Genomic DNA, 25,113 nt, shown 5'->3' with positions numbered 1-25,113 from the left:
AACTAACTGGCTGAATAAGTTGATGACGGACTCGCTCAAGCTGTCGGGACTAACCCACAACGTTAGACAGAGACACAAATGATCTGCTTGGCGTGTTGACACACTGGTGGTTTGTTGTGGCCGAGTATTGGTGCTAAACCGTGTTGTTGGAGCCCGGCATGCTAGTTGGCTGTGGCGTCATATGACTAGGTGCCCTGGACGGTTTTCACGGAAGAATACTGTACCAAGTTAGCTAGCTGAATAAACTAAGTTAGTCTATTCCTAGAAAACATTGAACCGCTGTAGTTTACAACAATTATAGTTTCTGAGGTGGAAGTTGGAGAGTTATATTTGGGTGTTTCAGTGAAACGTAAGTGAGGGAGGCCCCGCTCTCTCCTTTCCCAGATGTTTAGTTCATTTCATTCCAATATTCTTTGCATTATTGTAGCCATTTTCTGTAGCCTGTCAACTATGTGTCTATCTATCCCTGTTCTCTCCTCTCCGCATAGACTATACAAACGCCTCACACCGCGAGGCTGCTGCCTCTCTAACCTGGTGGTCCCTGCACCCACGACCCACGTGGAGTTCCAGGTCTCCGGCAGCCTCTGGAACTGCCGTTCTGCGGCCAACAAGGCAGAGTTCATCTCAGTCTATGCTACCCTCCAGTCCCTCGACTTCTTGGCGCTGACGGAAACATGGATTACCACTGAAAACACTGCTACTCCTACTGCTCTCTCCTCGTCTGACCATGTGTTCTCGCATACCCCGAGAGCATCTGGTCAGCGGGGTGGTGGCACAGGAATCCTCATCTCTCCCAAGTGGACAGTCTCTTTTTTTCCCCTGACCCATCTGTCTATCTTCTCATTTGAATTCCATGCTGTCACAGTCACTAGCCCATTCAAGCTTAACATCCTTGTCATTTATCGCCCTCCAGGTTCCCTTGGAGAGTTCATCAATGAGCTTGACGCCTTGATAAGTTCCTTTCCTGAGGATGGCTCACCCCTCACAGTTCTGGGTGACTTTAACCTCCCTACGTCTACCTTTGACTCATTTCTGTCTGCCTCCTTTCCACTCCTCTCCTCTTTTGACCTCACCCTCTCACCGTCCCCCCTACTCACAAGGCAGGCAATACGCTTGACCTCATCTTTACTAGATGCTGTTCTTCTACTAATCTCACTGAAACTCACCTCCATGTCTCCGACCACTACTTTGTATCCTTTTCTCTCTCGCTCTCCTCCAACACTACTCACTCTGCCCCTACTCAGATGGCAATGCGCCGTCACAACCTTCGCTCTCTCTCTCCCGCTACTCTCTCCTCTTCCATCCTATCATCTCTTCCCTCTGCTCAAACCTTCTCCCTCCAATCTCCTGATTCTGCCTCCTCAACCCTCCTCTACTCCCTTTCTGCATCCTTTGACTCTCTATGTCCCCTATCCTCCCGGCCGGCTCAGTCCTCCCCTCCTGCTCCGTGGTTTGACGACTCATTGCGAGCTCACAGAACAGGGCTCCGGGCAGCCGAGCGGAAATTGAGGAAAACTAGACTCCCTGCGGACCTGGCATCTTTTCACTCCCTCCTCTCTACATTTTCTTCATCTGTTTCTGCTGCTAAAGCCACTTTCTACCACTGTAAATTCCAAGCATCTGCCTCTAACCCTAGGAAGCTCTTTGCCACCTTCTCCTCCCTGCTGAATCCTCCCCCCCCCTCCCCCCTCCTCCCTCTCTGTGGATGACTTCATCAACCATTTTGAAAAGAAGGTTGACGACATACGATCCTCGTTTGTTAAGTCAAATGACACTGCTGGTCCTGCTCACACTGCCCTACCCTATGCTTTGACTTCTTTCTTCCCTCTCTCTCCAGATGAAATCTTGCGACTTGTGACGGCCGGCCGCCCAACAACCTGCCCGCTTGACCCTATCCCCTCTTCTCCAGACCATCTCCGGTGACCTTCTCACTTACCTCACCTCGCTCATCAACACATCCTTGACCACTGGCTATGTCCCTTCCGTCTTCAAGAGAGCGAGAGTTGCACCCCTTCTCAAAAAACCAACACTCGATCCCTCCGATGTCAACAACTACAGACCAGTATCCCTTCTTTCTTTTCTCTCCAAAACTCTTGAGCGTGCCGTCTTTAGCCAACTCTCTTGCTATCTCTCTCAGAATGACCTTCTTGATCCAAACCAGTCAGGTTTCAAGACTGGTCATTCAACTGAGACTGCTCTTCTCTGTGTCACGGAGGCTCTCCGCACTGCTAAAGCTAACTCTCTCTCCTCTGCTCTTGTCCTTCTAGACCTGTCTGCTGCCTTTGATACTGTGAACCATCAGATCCTCCTCTCCACCCTCTCCGAGTTGGGCATCTCCGGCGCAGCTCACTCTTGGATTGCGTCCTACCTGACAGGTCGCTCCTACCAAGTGGCGTGGTGAGAATCTGTCTCCGCACCACGTGCTCTCACCACTGGTGTCCCCCAGGGCTCAGTTCTAGGCCCTCTCCTATTCTCGCTATACACCAATTCACTTGGCTCTGTCATATCCTCACATGGCCTCTCCTATCATTGCTACGCAGACGACACACATCTAATCTTCTCCTTTCCCCCTTCTGATAACCAGGTGGCGAATCACATCTCTGCATGTCTGGCAGACATATCAGTGTGGATGATGGATCACCACCTCAAGCTGAACCTCGGCAAGACGGAGCTGCTCTTCTTCCCGGGGAAGGACTGCCCGTTCCATGATCTCGCCATCACGGTTGACAACTCCGTTGTGTCCTCCTCCCAGAGTGCGAAGAGCCTTGGCGTGACGCTGGACAACACCCTGCCGTTCTCCGCTAACATCAAGGCGTCGACCCGATCCTGTAGGTTCATGCTCTACAACATTTGGAGAGTACGACCCTGCCTTACACAGGAAGCGGCACAGTTCCTAATCCAGGCACTTGTCATCTCCCGTCTGGATTACTGCAACTCGCTGTTGGCTGGGCTCCCTGCCCGTGCCATTAAACCCCTACAACTCATCCAGAATGCCACAGCCCGTCTGGTGTTCAACCTTCCCAAGTTCTCTCACATCACCCCGCTCCTCCGCACACTCCACTGGCTTCCAGTTGAAGCTCGCATCTGCTACAAGACCATGGTGCTTGCCTACGGAGCTGTGAGGGGAACGGCACCTCCGTACCTTCAGGCTCTGATCAGTCCCTACACCCAAACGAGGGCATTGCGGTCATCCACCTCTGGCCTGCTGGCCCCCCTACGTCTGTGGAAGCACAGTTCCCACTCAGCCCAGTCAAAACTGTTCGCTGCTCTGGCACCCCAATGGTGGAACAAGCTCCCTCACGACGCCAGGACAGCGGAGTCACTCACCACCTTCCGGAGACACTTGAAACCCCACCTCTTTAAGGAATACCTGGGATAGGATAAAGTAATCCTTCTACCCCCCCTTACCCCACCCCAAAGAAAGAAAAAAAAACATATTGTGAAGTGGTTATCCCACTGGCTATAAGGTGAATGCACCAATCTGTAAGTCGCTCTGGATAAGAGTGTCTGCTAAATGATGTAAATGTAAATGTAAAATGTGTTTATTAGGGTTAAAGAGATTTGATCCAGTGTTTATTAGCACCAGAGAGATTTGATACAGATCAGCACTCCCACATGTGATCACTGCCTGGGGATTTTGCCACGCTCCCGTTGATCGAGGTCTGAGTCATAGCTGTTACAGGAAGTCATCACTTGTTGAGTTAATGTGTCTTACCTTCTAGAGGGGAAGGGAAGGGGGATACCTCATTAGTTGCACAACTGAATGCATTCAACCGAAATGTGTCCGCAAATAACCCAACCCCTCTGAATCAGAGAGGTATGGGGTGATCAACGTCACCAGCTTGGGGGTTAACTGCCTTGCTCAAGGGCAGAATGGCAGATATTTTCACCTTGCCGGCTCAGGGATTCGAACCAGTGACTTCTCGCTTACTGGCCCAACGCTCTTAACCGCTTGGTTACCTGCTACCCCTAAAACCAGGGAGTGAATATGTTCTGGAGCCGTATGAATCAAGCCTCTCATAGGGTTACATATGGCCCCAGATCTTACCATCTTTCACCAGAGAATGGATGTGTTCATTGCCCAGCCAGAATTCATCGTTCCACAGCTTAAAGTCTCCAAACCCGTCTCTGTAGTCCACCCAGTCTCTATGGAGGAGAGAACATTCACTGGTTCAGTCTAGAACATTCACTGGTTCAGTCTCTATGGAGGAGACAACATTCACTGGTTCAGTCTCTATGGAGGAGACAACATTCACTGGTTCAGTCTCTATGGAGGAGACAACATTCACTGGTTCAGTCTCTATGGAGGAGACAACATTCACTGGTTCAGTCTCTATGGAGGAGACAACATTCACTGGTTCAGTCTCTATGGAGGAGACAACATTCACTGGTTCAGTCTCTATGGAGGAGACAACATTCACTGGTTCAGTCTCTATGGAGGAGACAACATTCACTGGTTCAGTCTCTATGGAGGAGACAACATTCACTGGTTCAGTCTCTATGGAGGAGACAACATTCACTGGTTCAGTCTCTATGGAGGAGACAACATTCACTGGTTCAGTCTCTATGGAGGAGACAACATTCACTGGTTCAGTCTCTATGGAGGAGAGAACATTCACTGGTTCAGTCTCTATGGAGGAGACAACATTCACTGGTTCAGTCTCTATGGAGGAGAGAACATTCACTGGTTCAGTCTCTATGGAGGAGACAACATTCACTGGTTCAGTCTCTATGGAGGAGACAACATTCACTGGTTCAGTCTCTATGGAGGAGACAACATTCACTGGTTCAGTCTCTATGGAGGAGACAACATTCACTGGTTCAGTCTCTATGGAGGAGACAACATTCACTGGTTCAGTCTCTATGGAGGAGACAACATTCACTGGTTCAGTCTCTATGGAGGAGACAACATTCACTGGTTCAGTCTCTATGGAGGAGACAACATTCACTGGTTCAGTCTCTATGGAGGAGACAACATTCACTGGTTCAGTCTCTATGGAGGAGACAACATTCACTGGTTCAGTCTCTATGGAGGAGACAACATTCACTGGTTCAGTCTCTATGGAGGAGACAACATTCACTGGTTCAGTCTCTATGGAGGAGACAACATTCACTGGTTCAGTCTCTATGGAGGAGACAACATTCACTGGTTCAGTCTCCATGGAGGAGACAACATTCACCGGTTCAGTCTCTATGGAGGAGACAACATTCACTGGTTCAGTCTCTATGGAGGAGACAACATTCACTGGTTCAGTCTCTATGGAGGAGACAACATTCACTGGTTCAGTCTCTATGGAGGAGACAACATTCACTGGTTCAGTCTCCATGGAGGAGACAACATTCACCGGTTCAGTCTCTATGGAGGAGACAACATTCACTGGTTCAGTCTCTATGTCGCTACGCTAACACACAGTAGCTAGTAGCTGAATGCCACAGTGCTGATGTGATTTACTACTGGCTGATCTTAAACAGGCCCGCTTCCCAAAGGACGCACACACACAGACACACACCTGTTGAAGTCGACCCTCCCGTGTCTTCGTCGCTGAATAACGGTCCATCCCCCTCCATCCTCCATGTCGCAGTAGACTAGGACCGGCTCCTGATCCACTCTAGGTCTGATCCGGTAAAACCCGGAGCCTGGCCTCCGTCTGTCAAACAGCTCAGAGCAGTCTAGAGGAGAGACTCCAGATTATCACTGTTTACTATAGATGAAGGCAGATTTTACACTCACTAACCATTAAAAACATAGTATTTTATTTAAACAAATCAAATCACATTTTATTGGTCACAAACACATATTTAGCAATGTTATTGCGGGTATAGCGAAATGCTTGTGTTCCTCGCTCCAACAGTGCAGTAGTATCTAACAATTCACAACAACACACACACATCTAAAAGTAAAAGAATGGAATTAATAAATATATAAATATTAGGATGAGCAACGTCGGAGTGGCATTGACTAAAATACAGTAGAATAGAATACAGTATATACATATGAGATGAGTAAAGCAGTATGTAAACATTATTAAAGTGACTAGTGTTCCATGTCTATGTACATAGGGCAGCAGCCTCTAAGGTGCAGGGTTGAGTAACCGGGAGGTAGCCAGCTAGTGATGGCTATTTAACAGTCTGATGGCCTTGACATAGAAACAGTTTTTCAGTCGGTCCCAGCTTTGATGCACCTGTACTGACCTTGCCTTCTGAATGGTAGCGGGGTGAACAGGCAGTGCTTTGGGTGGTTGATATCCTTGATGATCTTTTTGGCCTTCCTGTGACATCGGGTGCTGTAGGTGTCTTGGAGGGCGGGTAGTTTGCCCCCGGTAATGCGTTCGGCAGACCGCACCACCCTCTGGAGAGCCCTGCGGTTGCGGGCAGTGCAGTTGCCGTACCAGGCGGTGATACAGCCTGACAGGATGCTCTCAATTGTGTATCTCTACAAGTTTGTGAGGGTCTTAGGGGCCAAGCCAAATTTCTTCAGCCTCCTGAGGTTGAAGAGGCGCTGTTGCGCCTTCTTCACCACAATGTCTGTGTGGGTGGACCATTTCAGATTGTCGGTGATGTGTACGCAGAGGAACTTGAACCTTTCCACCTTCTCCACTGCGGGTCCCGTCGATGTGGATAGGGGCGTGCTCCCTCATGCTCCCTCTTTCGTGAAGTCCACGATCAGCTCCTTTGTTTTGTTGACGTTCAGGGAGAGGTTATTTTCCTGGCACCACTCCGCCAGGGCCTCACCTCCTCCCTGTAGGCTCTCGTCATTGTTGGTAATCAGGCCTACTACAGTTGTGTTGTCTGGAAACTTGATGATTGAGTTGGAGGCGTGCTTGGCCACGCAGTCATGGGTGAACAGGGAGTACAGGAGGGGGCTGAGCACGCACCCTTGTGGGGCCCCAGTGTTGAGGATCAGCAAAGTGGAGGTGTTATTTCCTACAACCACCACCTGGGGGCGGCCCGTCAGGAAGTCCAGGACCCAGTTGCATAGGTCGGGGTTCAGACCCAGGGACCCGGGCTTAATGATGAGCTTGGAGGGTACTATGGTGTTGAAGGCTGAGCTGTAGTCAATGAACAGCATTCTTACATAGGTATTCCTCTTGTCCAGATGGGATAGGGCAGATGGCGATTGCATCGTCTGTGGATCTATTGGGGCGGTAAGCAAATTGAAGTGGGTCTAGGGTGACAGGTAAGGTAGAGGTGATATGATCCTTGACTAGTCTCTCAAAGCACTTTATGATGACAGAAGTGAGTGCTACGGGGCGATAGTCATTTAGTTCAGTTACCTTTGCTTTCTTGGGTACAGGAACAATGGTGGTCATCTTGAAGCAAGTGGGGACAGCAGACTGGGATAGGGAGAGATTGAATATTTCCGTAAACACACCAGCCAGCTGGTCTGCGCATGCTCTGAGGACGCGGCTAGGGATGCCTTCTGGGCCGGCAGCCTTGCGAGGGTTAACATGCTTACATTTCTTACTCACGTCGGCCACGGAGAAGGAGAGTGCACAGTCCTTGGTTGTGGGCCGCATCGGTGGCACTGTGTTATCCTCAAAGCGGGCGAAGAAGGTGTTTAGCTTGTCCGGAAGCAAGACGTCAGTGTCGCCGACGTGGCTGGTTTTCTTTTTGTAATCCGTGATTGTCTGGAGTCCCTGCCACATACGTCTCGTGTCTGAGCCGTTGAATTGCGACTCCACTTTGTCTCTGTACTGATGTTTTGCCTGTTTGATTGCCTTACGGAGGGAATAACTACACTGTTTGTATTCTGCCATATTCCCAGTCACCTTGCCATGGTTAAATGCGGTGGTTCGTGCTTCAGTTTTGCACGAATGCTGCCATCTATCCACGGTTTCTGGTTTGGGTAGGATTTAATAGTCACAGTGGGAACAACATCCCCTATACACTTCCTGATGAACTCAGCCACCGTATCCGTGTATACGTCAATGTTATTCTCAGAGACTAACCGGAACAGATCCCAGTCCGCGTGATCAAAACAATCTTGAAGCATGGATTCCGATTGGTCAGACCAGCGTTGAATAGACCTTAGCACAGGTACTTCCTGTTTGAGTTTCTGCCTATAGGAAGGGAGGAGCGAAATTGAGTCGTGATCTGGTTTGCCAAAGCGAGGAAGGGGGAGGGCCTTGTAGGCGTCCCGGAAGGGGGAGTAACAGTGGTCGAGTGTTTTTCCAGAGCGAGTACTACAGTCAATGTGTTGACAGAACTTCGGTAGCATTTTCCTCAAATTTGCTTTTGTTAAAATCCCCAGCTACAATAAATGCGGCCTCAGGATATGTGGTTTCCAGTTTGCACAAAGTCCAGTGTAGTTCCTTGAGGGTCGTCGTGGTGTCGGCTTGAGGGGGAATATACACGGCTGGGACTATAACCAAAGAGAATTCTCTTGGGAGGTAATACGGTCGGCATTTGATTGTGAGGTATTCTAGGACGGGTGAACAAAAAGACTTGAGTTTCTGTATGTTATCACAATCACACCATGAGTAGTTAATCATGAAACACCACCGCCTTTCTTCTTCCCGGAGAGTTTTTATTCCTGTCTGCGTGATGTACTGAGAACCCAGCTGGCTGTATGGACGGGGCCAGTATATCCGGAGAGAGCCTTGATTCCGTGAAACAGAGTATGTTACAGTCCCTGATGTCTCTCTGGAAGAAGATCCTCGCCCTGAGCTCATCTACTTTATTGTCCAGAGACTGAACATTATCGAGTAATATACTCGAAAGCGGTGGATGGTGTGCACGCCTCCTGAGTCAGACTAGAAGTCCACTCCGAATACCTCTTCTCTGCCGGCAGCGTCTTGGAGCAGCCTCTGGGATAAGTTCAATTGCCCTGAGGGGTATGAACAAAGGATCCAATTCGGGAAAGTCATGTTCCTGGTCATAATGCTGGTGAGTTATCGCTGCTCTGATATCCAAATGTTATTTCCGGCTGTATGTAATAATAACACAAAAAAACGTTCTGGGCTAATAATGTAAGAAATAACACACACAAAATCTAAATACTGCAAAGTTGTTTAGGAGCTAGAAGCAGAGCTGTCATGTGTGTCAGTGCCATCTTCTAGTAAGTCCTATTAACGTTTCAATGGCCTTTATCAGAACCAGATCTGAACCAGAGGTGCCTCTCTAGGCAGGGGTCTTTATCAGAACCAGATCTGAACCAGAGGTGCCTCTCTAGGCAGAGGTCTTAGTGTCAAAAAGTGATAAAACCCTTTCACGGCAGATACAAGCTTGGGATGCATTAATTTATATTAGAAGGGGCACCACTATTATTTTTACATAATTCAATATGGCCGCCAATACTGAATCCGATATTGGAAAGTTTATATTACTGTTGAATTTTTTTTTTGCCATATGTAATAAAAATCTTGCGTATTTGTGAGTAGTGGACCGGTCTTCAACAATATGCCATTATATTTCATAAGCAACCTGCCTACAGTGGCAGAAATGGAAACACCAGAAATCAACCTGCAAACTACTTGAATGTTATTGAACTACTACATGAATCACCTTGAAAACATCATGCTATCAAGCTTAAAAATTCCAAACGCAGATCACAGAACACCTTAATCCTGGCCAATCACAGAACACCTTCATCCTGTTAATCACAGAACACCTTAATCCTGGCCAATCACAGAACATCTTAATCCTGGCCAATCACAGAACATCTTAATCCTGGCCAATCACAGAACACCTTAATCCTGGCCAAATACCTGTGATGACCAAACACCGTTTGCTCTTGCAAAGTTAGTTCAGTGGAGCTTTCCTAAGGCTTATGGAGAACAGATGTTTGTGGTTATGTTTGGTGGACTGCAAATATTATTTATATACATTTTTTGGGGTCATTTAGCAGAGCGACTTACAGTTAGTGAGTACATACATTTTTCATACTGGCCCCCCGTGGGAATCGAACCCACAACCCTGGTGTTGCAAGCACCATGCTCTACCAAATGAGCTACACTGGGCCTTGTAGACATGGAAAGGAGACATTATTCAGAGGTATCCAACCTTCCAATTCTGGAACAATGTTCTTGAATTTGAGAGGCTAGTGATGATTTTTGTCTGTGCACACAGAACTAGAGATGTTGGTCTTGATGTTGAAACATTAGAGGTCTTGGTTCCATGGTTCTGGACAGAACAAACTGTGCAAGGTGGATTCCTATCCACATCTGAGACATGAAAGCTCTACCATCTATCATCAGAAAATAATTCTCAGACTGCTGGGTACTGCCAAAAACACAAAACGAGTTCTCATGCCGCTTGACCATGAGAACAACAATGAGCTGCTGAACGTGTCTTAAGACACTCCAGCACTGGACTTGAATAGAGTAGATTGTGGATAAATACTTTTTTCATCTTACTATCTGTGAAATAGTAAAGACTCTTACGTAAAATGTATTTTTGGTGAATTGTTTTAAAAGAAAATGGTATCTAGAATAAATATTTGACAACATTTCAACAAAGGATAACTACAGATACTGGTGACTTTGGTGAATGCAGATGCTTCTGAAGCTGAGACATTATTTTTGGCATGTGGGAAGGGTCTGACTTTCGGGAAATAGCAGTTGCAGTGCCTTGCAAAAGTATTCACCCCCCTATTTTGTTGCATTACAAACTGTAATTTAAATTGATTTTTATTTGGATTTCAGGTAATGGACATACACAAAATAGTCCAAATTGGTGAAGTGAAATGAAAAAAGTAACTTGTTTCAAAAAATTCTAAAAAATAAATAACGGAAAAGTGGTGCGTGCATATGTATTCACACCCTTTGCTATGAAGCCCCTAAATAAGATCTGGTGCAACCAATTACCTTCAGAAGTCACATAATTAGTTAAATACAGTGGGGGAAAAAAGTATTTAGTCAGCCACCAATTGTGCAAGTTCTCCCACTTAAAAAGATGAGAGAGGCCTGTAATTTTCATCATAGGTACATGTCAACTATGACAGACAAATTGAGAAAAAAATATCCTGAAAATCACGTTGTAGGATTTTTAATGAATTTATTTGCAAATTATGGTGGAAAATAAGTATTTGGTCACCTACAAACAAGCAAGATTTCTGGCTCTCACAGACCTGTAACTTCTTCTTTAAGAGGCTCCTCTGTCCTCCACTCGTTACCTGTATTAATGGCACCTGTTTGAACTTGTTATCAGTATAAAAGACACCTGTCCACAACCTCAAACAGTCACACTCCAAACTCCACTATGGCCAAGACCAAAGAGCTGTCAAAGGACACCAGAAACAAAATTGTAGACCTGCACCAGCCTGGGAAGACTGAATCTGCAATAGGTAAGCAGCTTGGTTTGAAGAAATCAACTGTGGGAGCAATTATTAGGAAATGGAAGACATACAAGACCACTGATAATCTCCCTCGATCTGGGGCTCCACGCAAGATCTCACCCCGTGGGGTCAAAATGATCACAAGAATGCTGAGCAAAAATCTCAGAACCACATTATGACAGACAAAATGAGATTTTCTTTCTCCAGAAAATCACATTGTAGGATTTTTTATGAATTTATTTGCAAATTATGGTGGAAAATAAGTATTTGGTCAATAACAAAAGTTTCTCAATACTTTGTTATATACCCTTTGTTGGCAATGACACAGGTCAAACGTTTTCTGTAAGTCTTCACAAGGTTTTCACACACTGTTGCTGGTATTTTGGCCCATTCCTCCATGCAGATCTCCTCTAGAGCAGTGATGTTTTGGGGCTGTAGCTGGGCAACACGGACTTTCAACTCCCGCCAAAGATTTTCTATGGGGTTGAGATCTGGAGACTGGCTAGGCCACTCCAGGACCTTGAAATGCTTCTTCCGAAGCCACTCCTTCGTTGCCCGGGCGGTGTGTTTGGGATCATTGTCATGCTGAAAGACCCAGCCATGCCCTTGCTGATGGAAGGAGGTTTTCACTCAAAATCTCACGATAAATGGCCCCATTCATTCTTTCCTTTACACGGATCAGTCGTCCTGGTCCCTTTGCAGAAAAACAGCCCCAAAGCATGATGTTTCCACCCCCATGCTTCACAGTAGGTATGGTGTTCTTTGGATGCAACTCAGCATTCTTTGTCCTCCAAACACGACGAGTTGAGTTTTTACCAAAAAGTTCTATTTTGGTTTCATCTGACCATATGACATTCTTCCAATCCTCTTCTGGATCATCCAAATGCACTCTAGCAAACTTCAGACGGGCCTGGACATGTACTGGCTTAAGCAGGGGGACACGTCTTGTACTGCAGGATTTGAGTCCCTGGCGGCGTAGTGTGTTACTGATGGTAGGCTTTGTTTCTTTGGTCCCAGCTCTCTGCAGGTCATTCACTAGGTCCCCCCGTGTGGTTCTGAGATTTTTGCTCAGCATTCTTGTGATCATTTTGACCCCACGGGGTGAGATCTTGCGTGGAGCCCCAGATCGAGGGAGATTATCAGTGGTCTTGTATGTCTTCCATTTCCTAATAATTGCTCCCACAGTTGATTTCTTCAAACCAAGCTGCTTACCTATTGCAGATTCAGTCTTCCCAGGCTGGTGCAGGTCTACAATTTTGTTTCTGGTGTCCTTTGACAGCTCTTTGGTCTTGGCCATAGTGGAGTTTGGAGTGTGACTGTTTGAGGTTGTGGACAGGTGTCTTTTATACTGATAACAAGTTCAAACAGGTGCCATTAATACAGGTAACGAGTGGAGGACAGAGGAGCCTCTTAAAGAAGAAGTTACAGGTCTGTGAGAGCCAGAAATCTTGCTTGTTTGTAGGTGACCAAATACTTATTTTCCACCATAATTTGCAAATAAATTCATTAAAAATCCTACAACGTGATTTTCAGGATTTTTTTTTCTCAATTTGTCTGTCATAGTTGACATGTACCTATGATGAAAATTACAGGCCTCTCTCATCTTTTTAAGTGGGAGAACTTGCACAATTGGTGGCTGACTAAATACTTTTTTCCCCCACTGTAAAGTCCACCTATGTGCAATCTAAGTGTCACATGATCTGTCACATGATCTCAGTATATATACACCTATTCTGAAAGGCCCCAGAGTCTGCAACACCACTAAGCAAGGGGCACCACCAAGCAAGCGGCACCATGAAGACCAAGGAGCTCCCCAAACAGGTCAGGGTCAAAGTTGTGGAGAAGTACAGATCAGGGATGTGTTATAAAAAAATATCAGAAACTTTGAACATCCCACGTAGCACCATTAAATCCATTATTACAAAATGGAAAGAATATGGCACCACAACAAACCTGCCAAGAGAGGCCCACCCACCAAAACTCACGGACCAGGCAAGGAGGGCATTAATCAGAGAGGCAACAAAGAGACCAAATATAACCCTGAAGGAGCTGCAAAGCTCCACAGCGGAGATTGGAGTATCTGTCCATAGGACCACTTTAAGCCGTACACTCCACAGAGCTGGGCTTTACGGAAGAGTGGCCAGAAAAAAGCCATTGCTTAAAGAACAAAAATAAGCAAACACGTTTGGTGTTCGCCAAAAGGCATGTGGGAGACTCCCCAAACATATGGAAGAAGGTACTCTGGTCAGATGAGACTAAAATTGAGCATTTTGGCCATCAAGGAAAACGCTTTGTCTGGCGCAAACCCAACACCTCTCATCACCCCGAGAACACCATCCCCACAGTGAAGCATGGTGGTGGCAGCATCATGCTGTGGGTATGTTTTTCATCGGTAGGGACTGGGAAACTGGTCAGAATTGAAGGAATGATGGATGGCGCTAAATACAGGGAAATTCTTGAGGGAAACCTGTTTCAGTCTTCCAGAGATTTGAGACTGGGACGGAGGTTCACCTTCCAGCAGGACAATGACCCTAAGCATACTGCTAAAGCAACACTTGAGTGGTTTAAGGGGAAATATTTAAATGTCTTGGAATGGCCTAGTCAAAGCTCAGACCTCAATCCAATTGAGAATCTGTGGTAGGACTTAAAAATTGCTGTACACCAGCGGAACCCATCCAACTTGAAGGAGCTGGAGCAGTTTTGCCTTGAAGAATGGGCAAAAATCACAGTGGCTAGATGTGCCAAGCTTATAGAGACATACCCCAAGAGACTTGCAGCTGTAATTGCTGCAAAAGGTGGCTCTACAAAGTATTGACTTTAGGGGGGTGAATAGTTATGCACGCTCAACTTTTCAGTTTTTTTGTATTTTTTCTTGTTTGTTTCACAAGAAAAAATATTTTGCATCTTCAAAGTGGTAGGCATGTTGTGTAAATCAAATGATACAAACCCCCAAAAAATCCATTTTAATTCCAGGCTGTAAGGCAACAAAATAGGAAAAATGCCAAGGGGAGTAAGATAAGTATTTAGCCTACCAATCGCCAAACATCTATTTAGACCCAATCATGTGGCAGAAATGGAAACGCACTGACAATCATCAATTCAATCAATTTTCAATCAATTTTATTTTATATAGCCCTTCTTACATCAGCTAATATCTCGAAGTGCTGTACAGAAACCCAGCCTAAAACCCCAAACAGCTAGTAATGCAGGTGTAGAAGCACGGTGGCTAGGAAAAACTCCCTAGAAAGGCGAAAACCTAGGAAGAAACCTAGAGAGGAACCAGGCTATGAGGGGTGGCCAGTCCTCTTCTGGCTGTCTGGCGCAAACAATCATGTAAGTTACTTCAAAGTAAGTTACTACATATAGTCTAGTTTGTAACATTCGCTATGAAATGGGCTTTTAAATTTTGTATGATAAAAATTTGTGAGCTTAGAAATTATGGATTTATGTCAATTTGAATGTGGTTAAAATTCATGAAATTTTGATGACGGTAGTATGATAAACAAAATAAAATATTTTTAGCAAGTTTTAGCACATTTTTACTTTTACGTTTACTTTTTTAAATAACTAATATTAAGGGACCAAAATACCAAAATAGATAAGTAGATGCAAAAATGTATTTCAGCCTGTGGTGCCTGGCCTTAAGGAATATATTTGATTTATTATTATTTTTTTTTATGTGTGAAAATGTCATTTAATACGCTTTTTTAACTTTTGATGCATTACCATCTCCATTGGCGGCCATTTTTATTCCGCTTCCTGGTTAATTTTGAAACGAGCACCCCTTCTAGGATGTTTTCATATAATCTGAGGAATGTTTGTTCCAAATTCCATGCTTTTATCTGTTGCATAACAGTTTTTATCGTCAAATACGAGGTATTATGGCAGACATTTTTAATATTCGCGATAACTCGCTTCCTGGTTAAGTTTGAAATGGGTACCCCTTCTGGGATGTTTTCATATCACCTGAGGAATGTTTGTACCAAATGTCATGCTTGTATCCGCTGCGTAACATGTTTTTTTCCCGCCCACTAAGAGGCACCTGGAGAGCATCTCTACTAGTGTTTCCACACCTGGAGAGCATCTCTACTAGTGTTTCCACACCTGGAGAGCATCTCTACTAGTGTTTCTACAGCTGGTAGCATCTCTCCTAGTGTTTCCACACCTGGAGAGCATCTCTACTAGTGTTTCCACACCTGGAGAGCATCTCTACTAGTGTTTCCACACCTGGAGAGCATCTCTACTAGTGTTTCTACACCTGGAGAGCATCTCTACTAGTGTTTCTACACCTGGTAGCATCGATCCACATTGTGTTCTCAGAGCAGACTGGTGACACAGCCATACAGTAGACCATGTTGAAAGGTTACGGAGGATGTAGCCAGCAGATCCGCCTGCTTACAGCTGCACTAGGGTCAGACAGTCTTCCTGATTAGGACCCCACGGAGCCGACACGAGATATGGCTCGGAAAACGTACCTCAATACAGGGAGGAGAAATGCGTTGTACTCCGAATTGTCCCATTATCCCAACTGTTACATCGAGAAGATTGAATGACCACTAGATTCGGAGTACAACACAATTCTCATTGTCCGACTCTAGTTCAGCTGTAAGCCAGTGGGTCGGATCTGTTGGCTAACGGAGGATGTAACCTCTTAGCCTGATCCCAGATCAGTTTAAGTGTTGTCTTGGTCATTGACAATGATGACCATACTGTAGGAGTTGGCAAAACAGCCCAAACACATCTGGGACAAGGCTATGAATCTCTTACCTTTGTCATGTACGATGAGGCTTCCTGCTGGAGGAAGGGAAGCTAGGGCCCCTGTCCTGTGTTCCTCTGTTTGGTTCGTGCTGGAGCCAGAGTTAGTGTGAGGAAGAAGAGGAATATTACTTTATTGTCCATACATTTACGACATTAGTTTTTTCTATATCCAATTCTCCCAGGAAGATTGAAATACAGGTTAGAGTTGGGGTCAGGGTTGGGGTCAGGGTCAGGGTTGATTAGAAGAGGAGACTCCATAATGTTAGATTCAGAGTCAATGTTGATTAGTAGAGGAGACTCCATGGTGTTAGCATCAGGGTCAGGGTTGATTAGTAGAGGAGACTCCATGGTGTTAGCATCAGGATCAGGGTTGATTAGTAGAGGAGACTCCATGGTGTTAGGGTCAGCGTTGATAAAACTGAAGACATAGTAGTAGTGTTGTACGTCAGGCTACACCTGGGTGGTGGGGGGGGATGGTGTACCTGGGTGGTGGGGGGGTGATGGTGTAGCTGGGTGGTGGGGGGGTGATGGTGTAGCTGGGTGGTGGGGGGGGTGATGGTGTACCTGGGTGGTGGGGGGGGATGGTGTAGCTGGGTGGTGGGGGGTGATGGTGTAGCTGGGTGGTGGGTGGTGGGGGGTGATGGTGTACCTGGGTGGTGGGGGGGGTGATGGTGTAGCTGGGGGTGGGGGTGATGGTGTAGCTGGGTGGTGGGGGGGGTGATGGTGTAGCTGGGTGGTGGGGGTGATGGTGTAGCTGGGTGGTGGGGGGGTGATGGTGTAGCTGGGTGGTGGGGGGTGATGGTGTAGCTGGGTGGTGGGGGGGTGATGGTGTAGCTGGTTGGTGGGTGGTGGGGGGGTGATGGTGTAGCTGGGTGGTGGGGGGGTGATGGTGTAGCTGGGTGGTGGGTGGTGGGGGGTGATGGTGTAGCTGGGTGGTGGGGGGGGATGGTGTAGCTGGGTGGTGGGGGGTGATGATGTACCTGGGTGGTGGGGGGTGATGGTGTACCTGGGTGGTGGGGGGGGATGGTGTACCTGGGTGGTGGGGGGGTGATGGTGTACCTGGGGCGTGGGGGGGGGATGATGGTGTAGCTGGGGGTGATGGTGTAGCTGGGTGGTGGGGGGGGTGATGGTGTAGCTGGGTGGTGGGGGGTGATGGTGTAGCTGGGGGTGGGGGGTGATGGTGTAGCTGGTGGTGGGGGGTGATGGTGTAGCTGGGTGGTGGGGGGTGATGATGTAGCTGGGTGGTGGGGGGTGATGGTGTAGCTGGGTGGTGGGGGGTGATGGTGTAGCTGGGTGGTGGGGGGTGGGGGGTGATGGTGTAGCTGGGTGGTGGGGGGTGATGGTGTACCTGGGTTGTGGGGGTGATGGTGTAGCTGGGTGGTGGGTGGTGGGGGGGTGATGGTGTAATCTGGGTGGTGGGGGGTGATGGTGTAGCTGGGTGGTGGGGGGTGATGGTATAGCTGGGTGGTGGGGGGTGATGGTGTAGCTGGGTGGTGGGTGGTGGGGGGTGATGGTGTAGCTGGGTGGTGGGGGTGTGATGGTGTAGCTGGGTGGTGGGTGGTGGGGGTGATGGTGTAGCTGGGTGGTGGGGGGTGATGGTGTAGCTGGGTGGTGGGGGTGATGATGTACCTGGGTGGTGGGGGGGTGATGGTGTACCTGGGTGGTGGGGGGTGATGGTGTACCTGGGTGGTGGGGGGTGATGGTGTACCTGGGTGGTGGGGGGTGGTGGGTGGTGGGGGGTGATGGTGTAGCTGGGTGGTGGGGGGGTGATGATGTAGCTGGGTGGTGGGGGGGTGATGGTGTAGCTGGGTGGTGGGGGGTGATAGTGTAGCTGGGTGGTGGGTGGTGGGGGGTGATGGTGTAGCTGGGTGGTGGGGGGGTGATGGTATACCTGGGTGGTGGGGGGGTGATGGTGTAGCTGGGTGGTGGGTGGTGGGGGGTGATGGTGTACCTGGGTGGTGGGGGGTGATGGTGTAGCTGGGTGGTGGGGGGTGATGGTGTAGCTGGGTGGTGGGGGTGATGGTGTAGCTGGGTGGTGGGGGGTGATGGTGTAGCTGGGTGGTGGGTGGTGGGGGGTGATGGTGTAGCTGGGTGGTGGGGGTGATGGTGTACCTGGGTGGTGGGGGGTGATGGTGTAGCTGGGTGGTGGGGGGGTGATGGTGTAGCTGGGTGGTGGGGGGTGGGGGGGGGTGATGGTGTAGCTGGGTGGTGGGGGTGATGGTGTAGCTGGGTGGTGGGGGTGGGGGGTGATGGTGTAGCTGGGTGGTGGGGGGGTGATGGTGTAGCTGGGTGGTGGGGGGGTGATGGTGTACCTGGGTGGTGGATGGGTGATGGTGTAGCTGGGTGGTGGGGGTGGTGATGGTGTAGCTGGGTGGTGGGTGGTGGGGGGGTGATGGTGTAGCTGGGTGGTGGGGGGGTGATGGTGTACCTGGGTGGTGGGGGGGTGATGGTGTAGCTGGGTGGTGGGGGGGTGATGGTGTACCTGGGTGGTGGATGGGTGATGGTGTAGCTGTGTGTCTTGAGGTGTGTGAGCTGCCACGCCCCGATCAACAGTTTGTTCTGCAGAGTACGGACATCACGTCTCAACTCCTCTAGTTCCAGAACACAGGGGTCTGACGCCTCGGAGGGGAGATGGAGGAAATGTAATCAGTCATTGAATCAATCAATCAATCAATAAATCAATTAATTGTGGCCTCCAAAAGGAAATTGGCTTCGTAAGCAGTAAACAGAAGCTTTCCAAAGCACCCTTTCTTTCCAAAGCACCCTTTCTTGTTGAAAGAAGCCGGGCCTAAGGAAGATTACAGAGCCAGTGCAGTGTAGAATTGGCCCCAGTGATTGGTACATACTGAGGGTCCAGGTAACACCATGGTTTGGCACAGCAGTACCAGCAGTAGCAGCAGCAGCAGTAGCATCAGAGACATGGTCTTCAGGTAGAAATCTATAAGAAGATACAATCATAAAGAATATGTAAGGCTAAACTATGCACTCAATATATGCAGGCAAAGGACACTGATACATCTAATAACAGATCCTAGTATATTTCATCTGTCAACAGGGCTACATAGCAGGTACAGTATTCAGACCCCTTGACTTTTTACACATTTTGTTACGTTACAGCCTTATTCTAAAATGGATTTTTTTTTTTTTTTTTTAATTAAATAAATGTTTAAATAATTTGTTTTCCTCATCACTCTACAAACAATACCCCATAATGAATAAGCAAAAACAGGTTTGTAGAAATGTTTGCAAATGTATTAAAAATAAACAACAGAAATACCCTGCCCTAAATGCATTCGGAAAGTATTCAGACCCCTTGACTTTTTCCACATTTTGTTACGTTACAGGCTTATTCTAAAATGGATTACATTACTTTTTTTCCCTCATCAATCTACCACAAAACCCCACAATGACAAAGTGAAAATAGTTTTTCATAAGTATTCAGACCCTTTGCTATGATACTCTAAATTGAGCTCAGGTGCATCCTGTTTCCATTGATCATCCTTAAGATGTTTCTACAACTTGATTGGAGTCCACCTGTGGTAAATTCAGTTGATTGGACATGATTTGGAAAGACACACACCTGTCTATATAAGGTCCCACAGTTGACAGTGCATGTCAGAGCAAAAACCAAGCCATGAGGTCGAAGGAATTGTCCGTAGAGCTCCGAGACAGGATTGTGTCTAGGCACAGATCTGGGGAAAGGTACCAAAAAATGTCTGCAGCATTGAAGGTCCCCAAGAACACAGTGGCCTCCATCATTCTTAAATGGAAAAAGTTTGGAAACACAAAGACTCTTCCTAGAGCTGGCCACCAGCCAAACTGAGCAGTCAGTGGAGAAGGGCCTTGGTCAGGGAGGTGACCAAGAACCTGATGGTCACGCTGACAGAGCTCCAGAGTTCCTCTGTGGAGATGGGAGAACCTTCCAGAAGGACAACCATCTCTGCAGCACTCCACCAATCAGGCCTTTATGGTAGAGTAGCCAGACGGAAGCCACTCCTCAGTAAAAGGCACATGACAGCCCGCTTGGAGTTTGCCAAAAGGCACCTAAAGGACTCTCAGATCATGAGAAACAAGATTCTCTGGTCTGATGAAACCAAGATTTAACTCTTTGGCCTGAATGCCAAGTGTCAAGTGAAATTTTCTGTCCAAAAATGATGCAGAAAAATTAATCCATGCATTTGTTACTTCTAGGTTAGACTACTGCAATGCTCTATTTTCCGGCTACCCGGATAAAGCACTAAATAAACTTCAGTTAGTGCTAAATACGGCTGCTAGAATCCTGACTAGAACCAAGAAATTTGATCATATTACTCCAGTGCTAGCTTCCCTACACTGGCTTCCTGTTAAGGCAAGGGCTGATTTCAAGGTTTTACTGTTAACCTATAAAGCGTTACATGGGCTTGCTCCTACCTATCTTTCCGAGTTGGTCCTGCCGTACATACCAATACGTACGCTACGGTCACAAGACGCAGGCCTCCTAATTGTCCCTAGAATTTCTAAGCAAACAGCGGGAGGCAGGGCTTTCTCCTATAGATCTCCATTTTTATGGAACAGTCTGCCTACCCATGTGAGAGACGCAGACTCGGTCTCAACCTTTAAGTTTAAGTCTGAGTAAAGGGTCTGAATATTTACATAAATGTGATATTTAAGTTTTTGCTTTGTCATTATGGGGTATTGTGTGTAGATTGATGAGGGAAAAAAACAATTTAATCAATTTTAGAATAAGGCTGTAACGTAACAAAATGTGGAAAAAGTCAAGTGGTCTGAATACTTTCCGAATGCACTGTGTCTAGGATAAAAAGTAACATTGATATTAGGTTACATTACATTGAATGGATACCTGAAATAGTCTTAATATTATTCATATAACAACGTTTATAAAACAGAAACATGCATACATAGAGCCTACCTTGACTTCTTCGGTGTTTCTTCCGTTGTGAGTCAAGGAAGATCTGTCGTCTAGGTGCAGTGTGTTCCGACACCCTGTGATTTATCGGCCCAGACCCGGTCCGCTCGGTTCCGCATGGTTCATGTTAGAGAAAGAGCAGAATGGAGTTTCCCCTGAAATCTGATGGATGATCAGTTAGGCTTTTCCCCCCTGGTGGGAAAGGTAGGGAGGCTGATCTTAGATCAGTGCCTCCACCTACCACCTGTCTCTAGGCTACGGTCCACCTGTCTCTAGGCTACGGTCCACCTGTCTCTAGGCTACGGTCCACCTGTCTCTAGGCTACGGTCCACCTGTCTCTAGGCTACGGTCCACCTGTCTCTAGGCTACGGTCCACCTGTCTCTAGGCTACGGTCCACCTGTCTCTAGGCTACGGTCCACCTGTCTCTAGGCTACGGTCCACCTGTCTCTAGGCTACGGTCCACCTGTATCTAGGCTACGGTCCACCTGTATCTAGGCTACGGTCCACCTGTCTCTAGGCTACGGTCCACCTGTCTCTAGGCTACGGTCCACCTGTCTCTAGGCTACGGTCCACCTGTCTCTAGGCTACGGTCCACCTGTCTCTAGGCTACGGTCCACCTGTCTCTAGGCTACGGTCCACCTGTCTCTAGGCTACGGTCCACCTGTCTCTAGGCTACGGTCCACCTGTCTCTAGGCTACGGTCCACCTGTCTCTAGGCTACGGTCCACCTGTCTCTAGGCTACGGTCCACCTGTCTCTAGGCTACGGTCCACCTGTCTCTAGGCTACGGTCCACCTGTCTCTCAGGCTCGGTCCACCTGTCTCTAGGCTACGGTCCACCTGTCTCAGGCTACGGTCCACCTGTCTCTAGGCTACGGTCCACCTGTCTCTAGGCTACGGTCCACCTGTCTCTAGGCTACGGTCCACCTGTCTCTAGGCTACGGTCCACCTGTATCTAGGCTACGGTCCACCTGTCTCTAGGCTACGGTCCACCTGTCTCTAGGCTACGGTCCACCTGTCTCTAGGCTACGGTCCACCTGTCTCTAGGCTACGGTCCACCTGTCTCTAGGCTACGGTCCACCTGTATCTAGGCTACGGTCCACCTGTATCTAGGCTACGGTCCACCTGCTCGCGTCCACCTGTCTCTAGGCTACGGTCCACCTGTATCCCAGGCTACGGTCCACCTGTCTCTAGGCTACGGTCCACCTGTATCTAGGCTACGGTCCACCTGTATCTAGGCTACGGTCCACCTGTATCTAGGCTACGGTCCACCTGTCTCTAGGCTACGGTCCACCTGTCTCTAGGCTACGGTCCACCTGTATCTAGGCTACGGTCCACCTGTATCAGGCTACGGTCCACCTGTCTCTAGGCTCACGGTCCACCTGTCTCTAGGCTACGGTCCACCTGTCTCTAGGCTACGGTCCACCTGTCTCTAGGCTACGGTCCACCTGTATCTAGGCTACGGTCCACCTGTATCTAGGCTACGGTCCGTGCTCTGTGGTGAAGATTTGAGCATCGTCCCAAATGGCAGCCTACTTCTGACCATAGTGCTGGTGAAACGTAGCGCACTATGTAGGGAATATAGTTCCATTTGGGATACACCCTTCTTCACATACCACTCTCCTGTGTCTGGTCCGGGAATAAACATTATACACCATCCTACCACTCCATCCTACATTTGAAAATGGACGTGTTCTTTTCAGACACTATCATCATCATCATCATCATCATCATCATCATCAGGTCGTTTTCTGTGTGTTTTTCCCAGCAGCAGCTGTGTCTGGCTACAGATGGAGTACGGGTGTAGAAGCATTCATTCCCTTTATTGATTCCAGACGTATCAGATGGGAGTACGGGTGCAGTAGCATTCATTCCCTTTATTGATTCCAGACGTATTCTCAGAAGCCTTACCAGCTGCAACTGAGAAGAAAAATAGTTTTTTTTATGTGAAAGATTGGCACACATAATCACGTGAATATTGGTATATTCACGTGGTCCTCTGTAGCTCAGCTGGTAGAGCACGGCGCTTGTAATGCCAAGGTAGTGGGTTCGATCCCCGGGACCACCCATACACAAAAAAATGTATGCACGCATGACTGTAAGTCGCTTTGGATAAAAGCGTCTGCTAAATGGCATATTATTATTAAAGTGAATATAAGTTTATAGTTTAAGAACATTACATGTGAAATGGAGACAAGCCCATTTCAGCCTAAACGCAGCACAGGGACCCTATACTACAAGAGAACAGAGTGTAGCTAAAAACCGCTAGGAGGATGGAAGGGAAAAAATACCTCTGTCAACCTTTGAACTGTCTTCTCTAACCGTGACTAGACCTACCCACTGGGCACAGACGTCCGTTCAACGTCTAGTTTTGATTTACATTTGGTTGAGTTAACAACAACAAAAAACTAGATGAAATACCCGAAATACACGTTGATGACTTTTTGCAAATCCAATTAGTTTTCCACGTTGATTTGATTTGTGGTCCTCTGTAGCTCAGCTGGTAGAGCACGGCGCTTGTAACGCCAAGGTAGTGGGTTCGATCCCCGGGACCACCCATACACAAAAAAAATGTATGCACGCATGACTGTAAGTCGCTTTGGATAAAAGCGTCTGCTAAATGGCATATTATTATGATTCAAAGGTCATCAAATAGATTTTTTTGGTTTAAAATTACGAGGAAACAATGTTGATTCAACCAGTTTTTGCCCAGTGGGTAAGCTCTTTTGAACTGTCACAAGTTCCAGATCGGAGACCCGGTGAGTCTTTCTGGGTAAGTCTCTAAAAGCTTTGCACACCTGCATTGTACAATATTTGCTCATTATTTGTTATTAAAATTCTTCAAGCTCTGTCAAATTGGTTGTTATTCATTGCTAGACAGCTATTATAGTTTTTCAAGCCGGTTTAAAACTGGGCCACGCTGCAACATTCAATGTCATATTGGTAAGCTACATCAGTGTATATTTGGCCTTGTGTTTTAGGTAATTGTCTTCCTGAAGGGTGAATTTGTCTCCCAGTGTCTGTTGGAAAGCAGACTGAACCAAGTTTTCCTCTAGGATTTGGCCTGTGGTTAGCTCTATTCCGTTTCATTTATCCTAAAAAAACTCCCTAGTCCTTGCCAATGACAAGCATACCCATAACATGATGCAGCCACCACCATGCTTGAAAATATGAAGAGTGGTACTCAGTGATGTGTTGTGTTGGATTTGCCCCAAACATAATGCTTTGTATTCAGGACATAAAGTTAATTCCTTTGCCACATTTTATATATATATAGTTTTACTTTAGTGCCTTATTGCAAACAGGATGCATGTTTTGGAATATTTGTATTCTGTACAGGCTTCCTTCTTTTCACTCTGTCATTTAGGTTAGTATTGTGGAGCAACTACAATGTTGTTGATCCATCCTCAGTTTTCTCCTATCACAGCCATTAACCTATGTAACTGTTTAAGTCATGGTAAAATCCCTGAGTGGTTTCCTTCCTCTCCAGCAACTGAGTTAGGAAGGACACCTGTATCTTTGTATTGACTGGGTGTATTGATACACAATCCGAAGTGTAATTAATAACTTCACCATGCTCAAAGGGATATTCAATATCTGCTTTTTTTTTTACCCATCTACCAATAGGTGCAGTCTTTGCGAGGCATTGGAAAACCTCCCTGGTCTTTGTGGTTGAATCTGTGTTTTAAATTCACTGTTCGAATGAGTACAGAGATGAGGTAGTCATAAAGAAAATCATGGTAAACTCTATTATTGCACACAGAGTGAGTCCATGCACACTTGTGACTTGTCAAGAAAATATTTACTCCTTAAGGTATTTACGCTTGCCATAACAAAAGGATTGAATAGTTATTGACACTAGACATTTCAGCTTTTCATTCTTAGTTAATTTGTAAACATTTCTAAAAACATAATTCCACTTCGACATTGTGTGACACAATTATTATACTTTCTTTAATTCAGGCTGTAACACAACAGAATGTGGGAATAATTCCACAGTCAAGTGGAGTGACTTTCTTACTGTAAGTAGATACAGTAGCTGGTAGTAGCTAGCTAGTAGCTAATTTTAGTTATACAACATTATTTGATAACGCTAGCAAGGCAGGCTAGCTATGATACCACAGATCAAATGGGAATGATACTGTAGCTAGCTAAATACATCAAGCTAATATGTAC

General features: G+C 47.0%; 1 protein-coding gene across 5 annotated transcripts in view; it reads right to left on the bottom strand.

Moving 5' to 3' along the window:
• fgl1b (fibrinogen like 1B) overlaps positions 1-21,735 on the bottom strand; it is a 30,683-nt gene extending 8,948 nt beyond the window's left edge. For 4 of the 5 annotated variants that reach the window (XM_045210346.1, XM_041870956.2, XM_045210347.1 and 1 more), the window contains exons 1-6: positions 20,943-21,735; positions 18,880-18,971; positions 18,516-18,652; positions 16,043-16,122; positions 5,511-5,670; positions 4,049-4,146 (exon numbers count right to left, since the gene is read on the bottom strand). In XM_045210346.1, the coding sequence (XP_045066281.1) occupies positions 4,049-4,146; positions 5,511-5,670; positions 16,043-16,122; positions 18,516-18,652; positions 18,880-18,954 (550 nt within the window). In that variant the 5' untranslated portion in view covers positions 18,955-18,971; positions 20,943-21,735. The remainder of the gene's footprint in view (positions 1-4,048; positions 4,147-5,510; positions 5,671-16,042; positions 16,123-18,515; positions 18,653-18,879; positions 18,972-20,942) is intronic. The other variant, XM_045210349.1, reaches the window with a different exon arrangement.
• Between the last annotated feature and the right edge of the window lie 3,378 nt (positions 21,736-25,113).

Source organism: Coregonus clupeaformis, chromosome 34 (genome assembly GCF_020615455.1).
Source record: "Coregonus clupeaformis isolate EN_2021a chromosome 34, ASM2061545v1, whole genome shotgun sequence".
NCBI classification, from domain to species: Eukaryota; Metazoa; Chordata; class Actinopteri; order Salmoniformes; family Salmonidae; genus Coregonus; species Coregonus clupeaformis.
The sequence above is the reverse complement of the archived record's forward strand: the minus strand, read 5'-3'. Positions and strand labels throughout refer to the sequence as shown.